At 48.1% G+C, this 14,373-nt stretch overlaps 1 protein-coding gene across 2 annotated transcripts in view; it reads left to right on the top strand.

Annotated features, from left to right (window-relative positions):
• FGD5 (FYVE, RhoGEF and PH domain containing 5) overlaps window positions 1-14,373 on the top strand; it is a 122,160-nt gene that overhangs the window by 88,916 nt on the left and 18,871 nt on the right. Inside the window, exons 8-12 of one of the 2 annotated variants that reach the window (XM_023250049.2) lie at window positions 555-639; window positions 2,383-2,433; window positions 3,042-3,100; window positions 10,980-11,051; window positions 12,069-12,137. In XM_023250049.2, coding sequence (XP_023105817.1) covers window positions 555-639; window positions 2,383-2,433; window positions 3,042-3,100; window positions 10,980-11,051; window positions 12,069-12,137 — 336 coding nt within the window. Of the gene's footprint in view, window positions 1-551; window positions 640-2,382; window positions 2,434-3,041; window positions 3,101-10,979; window positions 11,052-12,068; window positions 12,138-14,373 lie in introns of both variants that reach the window. The other variant, XM_023250048.2, reaches the window with a different exon arrangement.

Raw genomic sequence — 14,373 nt, 5'->3', positions numbered from 1 at the left:
GTAGGCCTGAGGCTGAGGGTCAGAGGGGAAGCCCTGGCTGGGAGAGGAGAGGGTGACCCAGAAGAAGGGAACACTTAGAGCCTAGGACATACCCTGTTGGGCAATTGATGACAACTCCGTGAGCCCCCACCTTGGTGGGAGTTTTAGTGGCCATTCTCCTGTCCCCGTAGAAAAGCACAATGCAAGCTGGGGCCACACCCATTGGAATGACCAACAGATGGTCACTAACTGGGGATACAGTTACTGAACAGGAAAAATGAGGTTTTTTTTCTTTTACAAATACTAGATGCAAAGCAGGGACTAGGAGTTGCATGTTACTGAATATAGCACTGACTGTGAGCCTGAAGGAATGAACTGTCACAGAAGGAATGAACTGGTGCTAATCTGGGAGGCCTTCCTGGAGGAAGGGAACCTGGTTTTAGAGCTGGGGAGAAGTTCAGTGTGGCCAGGAAGAGGTGTGGATGGGACAGTGTATGAGGGATGCCGTGAGCTTGGTGCCCTGAGACAGGGGTCTCTGACGGAGTTTTGTCCTCTCTGTCTCTTGGGAGCAGCAGAGTCAGCAAGGAGGTGGCCAGAACGTGAAGCACCGGCTGCTGCGGGTGGTTCAGCGCCTCTTCCAGTACCAAGTGCTCCTCACAGGTGGGCCCCACAGGAGGTCAGGGTGCACTGAGGTGATACGGGAGTGAAGGCACCTGAGGAGGGGTGCAGGTAATGGTGGCAAGCTATGTGATCACAACCTCCCCTCCCACTGTGCTGGGAATGGGCAGGGGTGGGGATTGTTCTCAGTTCCTGGCTCCTGACCCTCCAGACCAGCTAGACTCTGCCACCATCTTCCCTTCAGCGAAGCTTTGGACCCTCTGCTGCCACCTTGGAAACCTTGCTTCAGTGGCCACCTTCTGTGTCTTCCTTCAGCCTCTCCCATCCTAAAACACATGAAGTCATACCTTCTCCTGTTCTGCATTTCCTCAGTGGGTGTCTCATTTCCCTAAATCTGTTCTTACCACCAAAGCCCTTCTTGGGGCCAAATCAGTGGACATTTTCCACCTTGGACCTACTGTGGCCATCTCTGTGGCTTTGCCACTGGTCACTTCCTGCTTCTCGAAAACCCTCCCATCCTGAGGCTTCTGTGATATACTCTCTCTGTGCCTCCCTCAGACCTCTCTGCTTACCCTTCTCCATCTGTGTTGACAGTCTCCCTTCCTCTACTGTTTCATAATAAATGTCAGTGTTTCTCAGGGCTCAGTCCTAGGTCCTGTTCCCTTCCTTCCCTCTTTATAATTACAAACTCTCCTCGGGGAATATCATCCCCTCCCTTACTTCTACCTGCCAGGAGACACCACACCTCTGTCCAGACTCACTTACCCAGCTGCCTCCCAAATGGACAAAGTCCCTGGGCCTGGAGGACAGCTATTCCAGTAGGGGAGACAGATACCCACATGTAGAGATATGCATGTAATTCCAGGTAGGGACCAGGGCTGTAAGGAAAGTACATTAGGGCCAAGGGGCAGAGAATTTGTTCATCTGATTCAACAAATGTTTATTGAGCATCTACTGTGTCCCAGGCCCCGTGCTAGATGCTGGAGGTATAGTAGTGCATTAGACAGCCAAAACTCTGTGACACTGTGGAGTTTTTACTCTAACAAGGAAATAAAAATATGATATGTCAGTGATAAAAGCTTTGAAGAAGATAAAGGGGTTTAAGGGGATGGAGGTAAAAGTGCTCTGAATTAGATACAGCACTCAGGAAGGACCTGTCTGAGGAGGCAACACTGCACAGAGATCTCAGCAAAGTGACGACATGAACCCTCTGAAGATCTGGAAAAAGAGACTACCAAGTAGAGGGAATAGTGAGTGCAAAGGCCCTGGGGCTATTAACAGGTTTAACATGTTCCAGAAAAGAGTAAGAATGCCAGCATTGCCAGAATAAGTGAGTGACATTGGTAGGTAGCTGTACAGAGGCCAGCCCACATAGAGCCTGTGGGTACAAATGTGTTAAAGGTTTAACACGTCACACACCGCTGTGTTGATGGTCACATATGTTCCCCCAATAGACAGTGTGCTTCTCAGAGGCAGGGTTTCACCTTGTCTGTGTCTATATGCTGAGGGCATAGCACAGTACCAGGCACACAGCAAGTGCTCAATAGTTGTTGAATGAGTGAATGGCTAGCAGTGGTGGCAGTGATGCTGGTGATGGTCCAGGGGCCTGATTTTGTCCTAGTGTGGTGTTGTAGTAGGCTAGCAAGGGTGAGGGGATGCGTACCCCATTCTTCCGGCCCTTTTCTTCCAAGTCTGGAAAGCGGGGGGTGGGGGGGGCTCCTGCTGCAGACAGAGGGCCTGGTCTCCCTAGGGCAGACTGACCCCTGGCTCTTGTTCTACCTGCAGACTATTTAAACAACCTTTGTCCGGACTCAGCTGAGTACGATAACACACAGGGTAAGTGCAGCATGAACCTGGAGGATGGGGACACATTTCTCTTTGGCCCCTGTCCCCTAGCTCTGGACTCTCCACCAGTTCAGGCCCGGGACATATTCTCTTCCCTGGTAGCTAGATGTGCAGTGGACATGAGACCTCTGGGGCTTCTGAGGTTATTCCCTGCTCACCTCAACCACAGGGCTCCCTGGGATGGGCTGTCATCCAGTCAAAGGAGAAGAGGGTAATCAGCATTGGTGATAGGAGGTAGTGCCAAGTATAAAAAAGTCACCACAGTGTCCCTGTTTCCTCCCAATTCTATGTGACTGTCCCTGCATATGACCTGCCAGGACAGTCCCTATTTTAACATATTCAATTTATAGCCAAGGGAACTAAGACACAAAGTGGTCAAATCACTGTAAAGGTCACTTAGGCAGTGGTAGCAAAGCTAGGGTTGGACCTATGACCTGACCCAGGTGTGAGAAAAATTGGTGCCACCCACATACAAGGCCCTGCAACTGTAGTGATCTTGGGGGGCAGTGGGGAGAGAGGGGAAGAAAGGAGGTAAGGATAGTGCTACTGAACTGGCCCTCCCCAGATGGCCCGGCTACCTTCTCTGCTTCCCTCCACAGGTGCACTGACCCTCATCTCCAAAGTCACAGACCGTGCCAATGACAGCATGGAGCAAGGGGTAAGTCTGTTTCCTGGGGTTCAGGTCTAGGACCTCCTCCAACCTGCCCCAGTCTGCCTTATGATACTCCACTTTTGGAGGTGCTGCAGGCAACCATCTGTGTCGTGGGACCTTGCAAAGAGTTCTTGGCCCCTGAGTTCTGGCCCTGACACTTACTATGTGACCTCAAGTACTGTGTGTTCCTGTCCAGGTCTGTGGTTCACCATTAGGGTAGTGAGGGGAGGCTACAGACTTGTCTGAATGTGATAAGTAATGTCCAGACTGTGGTCTGAGACCATCTGCATCAGCACCTGGAGTGCCTGGTAAGCTATAGATTCCTGATAGACCTTAGCTCTTCTCAGTCAGAACATCTGGAGGTAATGTCCAGGGATGTGCATTTTAACAAGCATTCTATGTAAACGTTTTGCTCACAAAAGTTTGAAAACCACTCGTCCACAAGAATACATGAGCTCTAAGTGTACGCTTGTTTCTGCCAGCAAGTGACTGTTTGTTGGACACTGATCCTGTATTTACTAGTTTTCTGCCAAGGAAGGCCAACTTATCCTACATCCCAACTCTGTTCAAGTGGCTACCTTGGTCACTTGTGTCCACATGTTTTCTGTTCCACTAAGCTTTAAGTAGGCCTGAGCTTTGTGTTGAGAAGGATTCTGAGGCTGAGTCCTAGCTCGGGGGGAAAGAGTTCGGTGATCAAGTGCGGGGTTCCATGGGCAGAGGTGGGAGTGATGGTGGTATGTGCACCGAGCAGTTGCCCAGCTCTGCTGGGACAGGTACACGGAGCATCCGCATAGTGAGTCCACAGGGAGAAGAAGGGGAGGGGAGTCGCAGCTATTGGACACCTACTCTGTGCCAGACTTGCGTTGGGGGTTGGAGATACAGAGGTGAGACGTGAATCCCAGGAGGAAATCACAGCTAGTGGAGCAGTAAATATGTGGACATGATAAGCATCGTGAGGGAAAGAGAAAATGCCACATGGTTTAGCGAAGGGAGCCATCCCTCCCAGCCAGGGCTGTGACAAAAGATGATACAGGAGGTGCCCCCATGGGGAGGACACACACACCTCGAAGGCAGAGGGAGGAAAGATGTGCCAGGAAGAGGCATGGAGATGGAGAAGTGTAGGTCACGGTAGAGTTCAGAGATCCACCCAGCATGGCTGGAAGATGGGAACAGGGTAGATGAGATTGGATGAGGGTCTGGGCAAAGAGTGCGCTGAGTGTGGAGGCTGAAGCCAGCTGGCTGTGAAAATTGGTACGTCAGACATGTTGTTATCATCGGGTCTTCTGCCTTCCCGCTCCAGGGTCCGTGAGCAACTTGCTCATGTGTGTTTTGGCATCCTGTATGTACAGTGAGATCTCCTTCAGTGTAGCCAAAGACAGAGGTGCTTTGGGGTCCCATGCCTGTCATGATATAGCAGCAGATGGGCTGGCTTCTCCGCGCTTCACTTTAGCCAGGGATGTCTCTGCTTCCAAAAAGGAAAAACTAGGTCAGGAAGGGCTGGCTGTGTCTTCCCTCCTGCAGGCAAGCTCACTGCGGCACCCTCCTGTAGGAGGGGGAGCTAGCGGTAGCAGCAGCCAGAGGCCCTCCTGGCTTTCTCTAAGACTGGGGTTGGGTGCTGTGCCCGGCACAGGCTGGCCCTTGTGTCTCCAGCTGCCTGTGGACACCACACTGGGCCTGCTCTGGACTAGCAGCCCCTACTGCACACTTGCTGCGATTGAGCTAGGACCCTGCCTGGGTGGTGGACAAGCAGGTCCAGATGAACCCTATACCAAGGCAGAGCTCAGTGGCTTGAGTGGCTAAAGGGTGGGCTGGGGCTCTGCCTCTCTTTCCCCATGGTCACTCCCCGGCTCAGGCCTCAACACCTCCCAACCCTGCCATTCCATTCTTCATCTGGAAGCCAGAGTAATCCTATTAAAATATATCTGATGGTGCCATTCCCCCATTTTACAAAGCCTTCTGTGTTTTCACATTGCCTCTGGTCGAATCTGGGAAGTACTTACTGGTTGTGAGAACCAGGGAAGGCTTCCTGGAGGCAGGCAGCAACATTCACATAGGTTTATGCTCCCATCAAACCATTGCCCCAACTCCCCACAAAGGTAGCTAAGCTAGAGGTATGATTTCTTGAAAGAACCAGATCCCACCACCCCAAAATGGGGCCCATCTATCTACCTGACACCTGGTCTGAAATGCCACCAATAAGCTCACTAGGATACTGTACTGACAGCCAAGCGTAACTGTAAATCCATTGAGCAGCCTGTTTACAGAAAACTGTTAGGTGATGGGAGAAGCATCAGGAAACATGACTCTAAGAGCTGAGCCCCAGGTAGCCCGTCCCCTGCTGTGATCACTTTTCCATGGAGGACAAGGAATAAATGTGAAAGGATGGAAAAGTCTTGGAAGTAGGAAAGGTCGTCCTCACCAGATTTTCAGGAAAGGCTGTGGCAGATTCCCACATGGTGTCCTACTCACGGTGATCACAACTGCCTCGTATTAGCCCAAGATTGTGCCCGACATTCTCCTCTAATCCTCAGGAGAGCTATTACCAGCCCAGTGTCACAAGCAAGGAAGCTGAGGCCTGGAGAGACAAGTGGCTTCACCCCGGATCACTCAGCTCTCGGCATGGGAGCCGGGTTTGAACTTGAGCCTTTCTTGGCTACCAGGCCAGACATGCCTGCACACATCACTCACAGGTTCAGACTTGCAACTTCACACACATGTGCGCATGAAAACGCATCCAGGTGCCCATGCACACAGCACCTGCTTCTCTCTCGTGACACACATAAATGTACATATGGACCGTTTTTCTCTCTTTCCCACATTTGGATTTTTCTTTTTTTGTTTGTATCAACTCAGCCATGGGAATGTCATGAAATGTAGGGGTGGAGGTTTGGAGTTGGCTCCCAGGTTTGTGAGCACAGGGAACTCCTTCAAGGATTGGTCACAGGTAACCTCAGAGAGTGCATGCACCTTGGTTCTAATTTCAGTTACTCAGACCAAGTCTCAGGGGATTCCCTAGAAGAAAATCCCACATCTGCTTGCAGGGTCCGTCTTTCGAGGCTTTTGATCAGATTCGCCATTGAGTGTCCTCTTCCCCACAGCATGAAAGTAAACTGTCTCCCCCCAGAAGAGAGTGAGGGGACATGTGCGAGTCTGGGGTCTCCAATTTGCACCATCTGGTTTTTTTTTAATGAACTTAAAAAAATTTCTTATTGAGGTACAGTATAACCATTACTATTATTATTTAATTTTTTATTTTTTAAATATTTATTTTGAGAGAGAGACAGAGAGAGTGTGAATGGGGGAGGGACAGAGAGAAAGGGAGACACAGAATCTGAAGCAAACTCCAGGCTCTGAGCTGTCAGCACAGAGCCCAACGTGGGGTTTGAACCCACAAACCGTGAGATCATGACCTGAGCCAAAGTCAAACACTTAACCGACTGCACCACCCAGGCACCCCCCCATCTTAACCATTATTAACACAGTCCCTCGGCATTAAGTACATTGACGTTGTTTTGTGACCATCACCACCATCCACCTTCAGAACTCTTTCTCTCTCTCCAGTTGAAACTGTTCCCATTAAACGCTAAGCCCTCATTTCCCCTCCTCCCAGCCCCTGGTGACCAACCTTCCTACTTTCTGGACAGAGTTTATTGTTGAGAACATTTTAAACTTACAGAAAAAAAATTAAGAAAGATAATACGAAGAGCTCCCATGTATCCCACACACAGTTTCTCCTATTACTGGCATCTTTATGTTAGTCAAGTACATTAAAGACCCAGTATTGATACAGTATTATTAACTAAAGTTCATTCAGGTTTCCTTCATCTTTGCCTAATGTTTGTTCCAAGTTCCCATCCAGGATATCATATCACCTTTAGTCTTCGTGTTCCCTTAGGCTCCTCTTGACTGTGATGGTTGCTCAGATTTCCCTTGTTTTTGATGACCTTGACTAATTTGAAGAATACTGGTCCAGGTATATTGTAGAATGCCCCCTATTGGAATTTGTCTGATACTTTTCTCATAAACAGACTGGGTTCATAGATTTTGGGGCGAAAGATCATGGAAGCAAAGTACCACTTTCATGACATCATACCGAAGGTGCATACTGGCACCATGGTTTATGAGTGTTGTTGTAGACCTTGCCCACCTGGCTGCAGGTGCGTTTATCAGGTTTCTCCATTTTTTATTTAAATTCCATAAAGTTATCCTCTTCTCCCCTCCTAGTCCATGCTCTTTAGAAGAACGTCAATATGCACGGCCCACATTTAAGGAATGAGGAGTTATGCTTCCTCTCATTGAGGGCAGAGCACCTACCTAAATTATGTGGAATTCTGCATGGGAGATTTGTCTCTTCTCCCTTATTTATTAATGTATTTACTCATTATAAATAAATAATTTATGTTATTAAGGGCTCACAGATATTTATTTTATGTTAAGGTTATAATCTCATAACGTTTTATTTCTCAAATTGTTCCAGTTTTGGCCATTGGGAGCCCTGTCAGTTGGTTTCTCCATACTCTCCACATATCCCCATCAATATGGATTTGGGTGGGATATTTTGGTTTGCCTATTTTTTTTTTTTAGCACTTTCATTATTTATTTTTTTTTTTTTAGCACTTTCCTACTTTCTGTCACTATAAAAATCTCCAGACTCATCTTGTGTATTTCCTGCCTTAGCCTTAGAATCAGCCATTTCTGCAAGGAGTCCTGGTTCCTTCAGTTGGATTAATGGTATTAGAAACCAAGGTCTGGTCACCAAGTAGGCTATCATTTCTTTCAGGTCTCTTACTTACAGAGCAAAAAATTATATGTGTATATAATAACCTGTGTGTATACTCACGTCTATAGACGTGAGTATAGATATTTCTCTATCTATAGATAGAATATCTATAGATATTTCTGTACACGACCATCTGTATCTATATTAAGGTAAATATGTATCCCTACTGATAGCTCCAATTCTTTTTTTTTTAATGTTTATTTATTTTTGAGAGAGTGCAAGTGGGGGAGGGGAAGAAAGAAGGGGACAGAAGATCCAAAGTGGGCTCTTTACTGACAGGCTGACAGCAGCAAGCCTGATGTTGGAGCTCAAACTCACTAACTGCAAAGATCATGACCTGAGCTGAAGTCAGACAGTCAACCGACTGAGCCACCCAAGTGCCCCTGATAGCTCCAATTCTGATCACTTCTATGTGGATCATTCCAGTCTCCTCCCTTGGCTTATCTATAAATTTCCACTCTAGCAGTGAGATACCTGGGTCCCACCATCCATCACCCATTTACTTAATTGGTCAGTTTACCTTCATTCTTGAAAGTTATTTTCCTGGGAAAAATATCTGGATTGACCAGTTTTTTTTTTTCCTTTTTACTATTTTAAAGATACCACTCTTATAGCCTATATAATTTCTGATAAGGAATCCACTGTAATGTTTATATTTATCCCTTTTACATAGTGTGTCCCTTTTTTCTGGCTGCCTTCAAGATCTTCTCTTTACAACTGACTTTTAGAAGTTTGACTATGATGTCTTAGTATGTGTGTTTTTAAGGGGCTGTGGATGGTATTTGTCTTGTGATTCTCAGGCTTCCTGGATCTGTTGTCATTCATTAATTTTGGAACATTGTGTTAGATGCTCTGTTCTTTCCCCCCACCCCCTGCATTCTTTTTTCTCTTTGTGTTTCAGTTTGGTTAATCTCAACCTTCATACCTCCAAGTTCAGTCTTTCCTCAGCTGTGATCAGTTTGCTGCAAAGCCTGTCAAGGGAATTCTTCATTTCTGATATCACGTTTTTTGTTTTTAACATTTCCATTTGATTCTCTTGTATAGTCTCCATCCCTGCTGAAATTCTCCATCTGTTCATGCATGCTGCCTACCTTTCCCACTAGCTCCTTTAACATATTGATCGTAATTACTCTGAAGTCCCTGTCTGATGGTTCTAACATTTGTGTCACCTCTAATAAGAGGTGGTTTTGTTGAATGCTTTATTTCCTGAAAATGAGTTGGGGTACTTCCTTGCGTTTTGTGTTTCTTATAATGTTCGATTGGATGCCAGGTATTATGTGTTGGAAGAATTGTAGAGACTGAGGGAAATAGTATCTACCCCAGAAGTGGGAGTGCCTCTTTTCTGATCTTGCCATTCATGTAGGGGGTGGGAGCTGAGTCAGTCCAGTCAACTAGGTGAGTTGGGTTTGGGGTTTGTTGTTGCTTTTGTCACCTTCAGAGCCCCACAGACTTCACACTCCTCCAGAAGAGGGCTGCTATTACCTGATATTTGTTTGTGGGGCCTGAGATACTGGAGAGTTTTTCTCATTGTCCTTGTCTCCACCCTCAGCTTTTAGCAATCCCTGCACCACAGAAGAGGCCTCTCTCCATGCTCTTGTCCCTTCTCAGAGGTAGACCGCTGTTTCCTGTTACTCAGTGCTTGGCTTATAAGTGTCTGCTCTCCTGGACAAGCCTCAGTCCCAAGCAGGGCCTGCAAGCCAGGCCTTCTCTGCTTTCCGTCACCTCCTCTGCACGGTAGCCACACACGCTGCCTTGTAGCCATGGCAGGTCTTGGGCAGGTTTCTGCTTAGTATTACTGCACAATCCTGGGCCCAGTGGGTACTTTCCCTCTTCTTGGGAAAGACAGCTCTTGCTTCTGCCCTTTCCCCAGAAGCAGTGAGTGGCATTTTGCTTGTCCTCTGGGAGTGGGTTACTCGGCCTCTCCCGGGGACTGAGGGTTTTGCACCAGAGAGGGGCCTGGGGAAGTTGGCAGGGTTTTATGCCCCCCCCCCCCTCCCAGTGGCAACCTGCATGCCTTCACCACCAAGGCTCCCTGCCCTGCCCCTAGTGTTCCTTGTGAGCACCTGGTGGGAGCTTTGAGAGAAGAGCTTGCAAGTGACTGCATTTTTCCTGTGTCTGGGGCTCTGTTATTCTAAACTATCCCATCAGCCCCCACCCAACCTTTCAGAATCCATTAACATTTTAGCTACTTTCTTCTCATCCTCCTTTATGCTGGCCACCTCCTCCTCCTGTGTGTTGCAGCAATTCATGTGTCTCATGTCTCTGAAGGGGCTTGTCAGTCTTTGGGATTCGGTTCAGTTGGTTGCCTTTTACTTCAGCCTCCAAGAGGTGTGAGAAGAGTTGTGATTCTGTACGTTATCTTTTTCTCACTATTAGAGAGAAGGTGGGGGCACTGTTGCCTTGCAATTTCCCTACACACAGTTGTCACCTTATTAGTTGACTTAAGACCCTGACCCCGCATAAGGTTCAGAGGACACCTACCTCATGGGTTAAGTGCTTGTTATTTCTAGCATAATGGGGTACTGTGCAGAGGGAGGGTAGGTATGTCACTGCATACTGTGGATAGCCCAGTGAGGGACCAACAAGGAGTTCCCAGGCACACATATTTTTCTTCAAAGAACACAGATCTGTTTCTTCCCCAGGTGGAAGATTTTCTTGATTACTTTCCCTCAGAGGCCCCCCCTGGGCTGCAATCCCAGAGAGAGTCTGGCCTTGGGCATCTGACCCCTCTGGATTAGTGATGGCTAGATGCTCCAGGCCTTTCAAGGGGACACAGATTGAGAGGAGGAGCCATGGCCTAGCGATAAATATGGGTATCAGCACAACAAGGGCAAGTGACTGTCCCCATGGCACACAGAAGATGGTGGTGTCAGATCGCAGGCCCAGAGGGACTAGCCTGAGTATGGGCAGTCCACATGTCTGGTACCCTGCAAGGCCAGGCTCAGATCCCAGTCCTGCCACAGACAGGAGGTCAGATTTAGGGCAAGGCCCTCCTGAACTCTGTTTTCCTCCTTTGAGGTAGAAGCAATGCCACTTCTAATAGAGGGGATAAGACTCCTTAAAGGGGTCCTGACCATCTCCCCATTGCCCTGCTTCCTCCCACAGGAAAACCTGCAGAAGCTGGTCCACATTGAGCACAGTGTTCGAGGCCAAGGGGATCTCCTCCAGCCAGGAAGGGTGAGTGCCACTGCCGCCATGGGCAGGGACAGAGGGCGGCCTGGTAGGCAGGCGGGTGAGGCTCTGATAAGACCCATTGTTCAGCTGGGCTGGTCCCAGACAGGCCTGGCTGCAGGTGCTGTTTACCCGAGGAGGGGGAGGGGGAAGGGCAGGGGGAGGGTTCTGCTGGGCTCACAAGGCCCAGGGGCTGCCTCCCCTGGGGTTTTCCACTTTCCGGACCTTTAAAGAAACAGTGCCATTTGGGTTCATGTCCCTGTGGTTCTTTTCACCTCTAAGAAGAAGAGACACCAAGTATTTTTAGTTTAGCCCAGCATTGCTAGAAAATCAGGAAAACCATCTCCCAAAAACCATGCTCCTACAAAGTAGCTTAAAAATAACATTTTTCCAGAGACAAATTTACCCACTTTTAAGCTTCCAAATGGAAAACACAAAACTCAGCTCAAAAATAGTCAAAGATGTGTTTGTTACCTGTTATGGTCAATGAAGGACAAGAGACATAGTAGACATGAGAGGTGTTATGTTCAGGATATTTTATTCAAAATTAACAGGGATCTCATTGGTCTGAGAGTCTATAAAATCACACCTAATGGTTTGGCCTTGGCTCACCAGTTCAGTAAATATTTATTAAATATTTTCTTTATGTTAAGTAACTTTAGATATCTATTTTAATCATCCTCCGGAATTAATGAGCCTGTAGCAACCGTTCACGGGTCTTCAGCTGTTTAGCAAACCTTCATAGGCTTTGTTCTGAAGGGCTCCCCGTGGCAGCAAACGAGGGAAAGAGTCACTGTCTCGACCCCTCAGAGACCAGAACAGTATCTGGGGCTTGCTAGAAGTCAAGGCGGACTGACTGCTCCTAAGAAGCAAACGTGGGCATCTCGCTAAAGCCGGGAATTCACCCATTAGTTGTTCTGTGGTACTTTGGGAGGCACCAAGATTTAAGTTTCCTGCTCGGGGCCTCCCCCCACTCTTCTTGGGCATCAGCCTGACTTCTCAGGTCTGCTTCTGTCCCCACAGGAGTTTCTGAAGGAAGGGACACTGATGAAAGTAACAGGGAAAAGCAGACGGCCCCGGCACCTGTTCCTGGTAAGTACCTGGTGCCCAGCCAAGCCCCAGGACTGCCCAATTTTGTGAAATTTTCTTGGGTCATTATTCAAAGGCAACTGGAGTTGGGGGGTGGGGGGCCTAGAACAGAGCCGAATATTTAGGCTGAAGATCATTCTGCAGAGCTGAGCTTTCCAGAGGTCTGAGGGCTTAACCATTGCCAACCACAGTCCTTCCCTCATTTATTATTTGAGCGATTTTAAATGGAATGTTGCCAAAATTTAATTGCCTGTGTCCCCATTTCAAACATCCTAACACTGGGAAATTCTTACACTGGAGATAGCTGTTCAACCGCCTTATCTAACACGCGCGAAAGCTGAGATCTAGAAGGGGGAGTTTCCTGGGCCAGATCTCCCAGCAGGTTGGTGGCAGAGGCCCAGAAGGGAACCAGGGTTGTGACCCCAGTCTAGCACTTTCTCCACTGTGCACAAGACAGAGTACAGTGTAACATTTCTGATGATTTGCAGCCACAGTCTGGAATACCAGGGAATGTCCAGGCCTGTTGCATGGTAACATCAACCTCTGTGGCTGTTGAGCTACAAGCAATAATTTTCCCCAATCCTATGGCCCAAAAGTGTTTTGCTTTTTAAGTTCTTCTACCTGCTGGGTGTAATTTTCTCTGTTCTTCATGATTTTAACTTTCATTTTTTGTTACTGTCAGTCAAGGCTGCCCTTAAGAGCCTCTTATACTTTGTTAGGATTGTGTGAGAAGTAATAATAAACAGGCTGTAAGTGTCTAAGAACTCTGTTTCAGATATTTACTGAGCACCTCCTATGTGCTGGGCACTGGAAACAAAGAGATAAAGTCTCATGCTGTGCCGTCAACCTTCGGTGTCTAATGTAACTACCGAGTTAAGAGCATGACATGGACAGAACCTCAGGTCTATGGGAGCAAAGAGGGAGGTCAACGAGAGCCAGGGAATAAAAAGATGGACAATAGCGTCAGCAGCACTGATGTTTGTTATATGTTCACTGGTGCTACACACTGTGCTAAGTATATGTTTCCTGGAGAAATGGTACCTAGTTAAGCCCAGAAGGAAGGGTAAGAAGTCTGTCCTTCCCCCCTCCCTTTCTCCCCATTTTTCTGTCTCTCTTCCCTCCCTCATGTTCCCTCCAGCATCTAGTTGGCTTCATCGTGGCCTTTCCCTCACTCATCTCCATGCTGGGCCTGGGTCTCTCATATCCCCTCATTATAATTAGGCCATAGCTCCTGCTGAATCTGGGTCCCCTTCTTTGCTCTGTCTTAGCATAGGACCTTCATAAATATCACCTAGAGAGAGAGATGGGAGGAGGATACACAGGTTCCTGAACCAGGAGGAGCCGTGATAAACACACTTAAGAATTTTTCTTCCTCACAGGTACCAGTTTCGTAAAGTAATTGTAACTGTAGAACAAAGTCAGGGCCTCTGCCCACCAATGCAATGCACAGGGGTTTCAGTAATGCTACAGAGTGGTTCCCACCATGACCCCAAGCGATGGGTGGGGTTCCCCACTGGTGGCTCATTATTGTGAGAGATTCCCCTTTACTCCTCCATGAAGGATTCCTCTCCCTTCCTCCAAATCGGGCTATAAAATACCTGCTTTGAAGAAGAGAACTGTGGGCAATCAGGAGGCAGCCTGGTTCTGACCACACATAAAACCCCAGGGTGCTAATGGCAGTTGCCATGGCAGCAGGTGCCTGAGGGGCAGCCGCAAAAAGGCAGGGACTGTTCTGATGAGTGACACAAGCCAGTTCCCCAGGGTGGGCAGGCTTGTGAGCAAGGCTCTGTGCCCAGGTTTGGTCACTGTCCCCAGATGGGGCAAGAACTCAACTGCGTGGCCACCCCCCACACACCACACCTGAACACACTGGAGGCACATTCATTTGCTGATGACCCTGACTCTGCCACTTACAAGCTTTGTGCCTGTGAGCAGGTTGTCTAAGCTGTCTGTGAAATGAGGATGATAATAATGGTGCCTGCCTGATGGGATTGTTGGAGGCATGAATTGAGATCAGGGTGCTTAGCCCAGGAGCTGGCACAGAGTGAGCGTCCAGTAGGACAGTAGCTCTTGTCATTATTAGAAGGGCAGAGCTGAAAGGGTCTTTGAAGGTTCCTCTGATCTGGGGGTCAGCCTGACACCTGTTTTTGTTAATAAAGGTCTATGGGAACACAGTCTCATGCATCTGTTAGTGGATTGTCTGTGAATGCTTTTGGGCTACAATGACTGAGTTGAATAG

The sequence above is a fragment of the Felis catus genome, chromosome A2, assembly GCF_018350175.1.
Source record: "Felis catus isolate Fca126 chromosome A2, F.catus_Fca126_mat1.0, whole genome shotgun sequence".
In the NCBI taxonomy this organism is placed as follows: domain Eukaryota; kingdom Metazoa; phylum Chordata; class Mammalia; order Carnivora; family Felidae; genus Felis; species Felis catus.
Note: the sequence above shows the minus strand (reverse complement) of the source record. Positions and strands in the feature narration are given on the sequence as shown.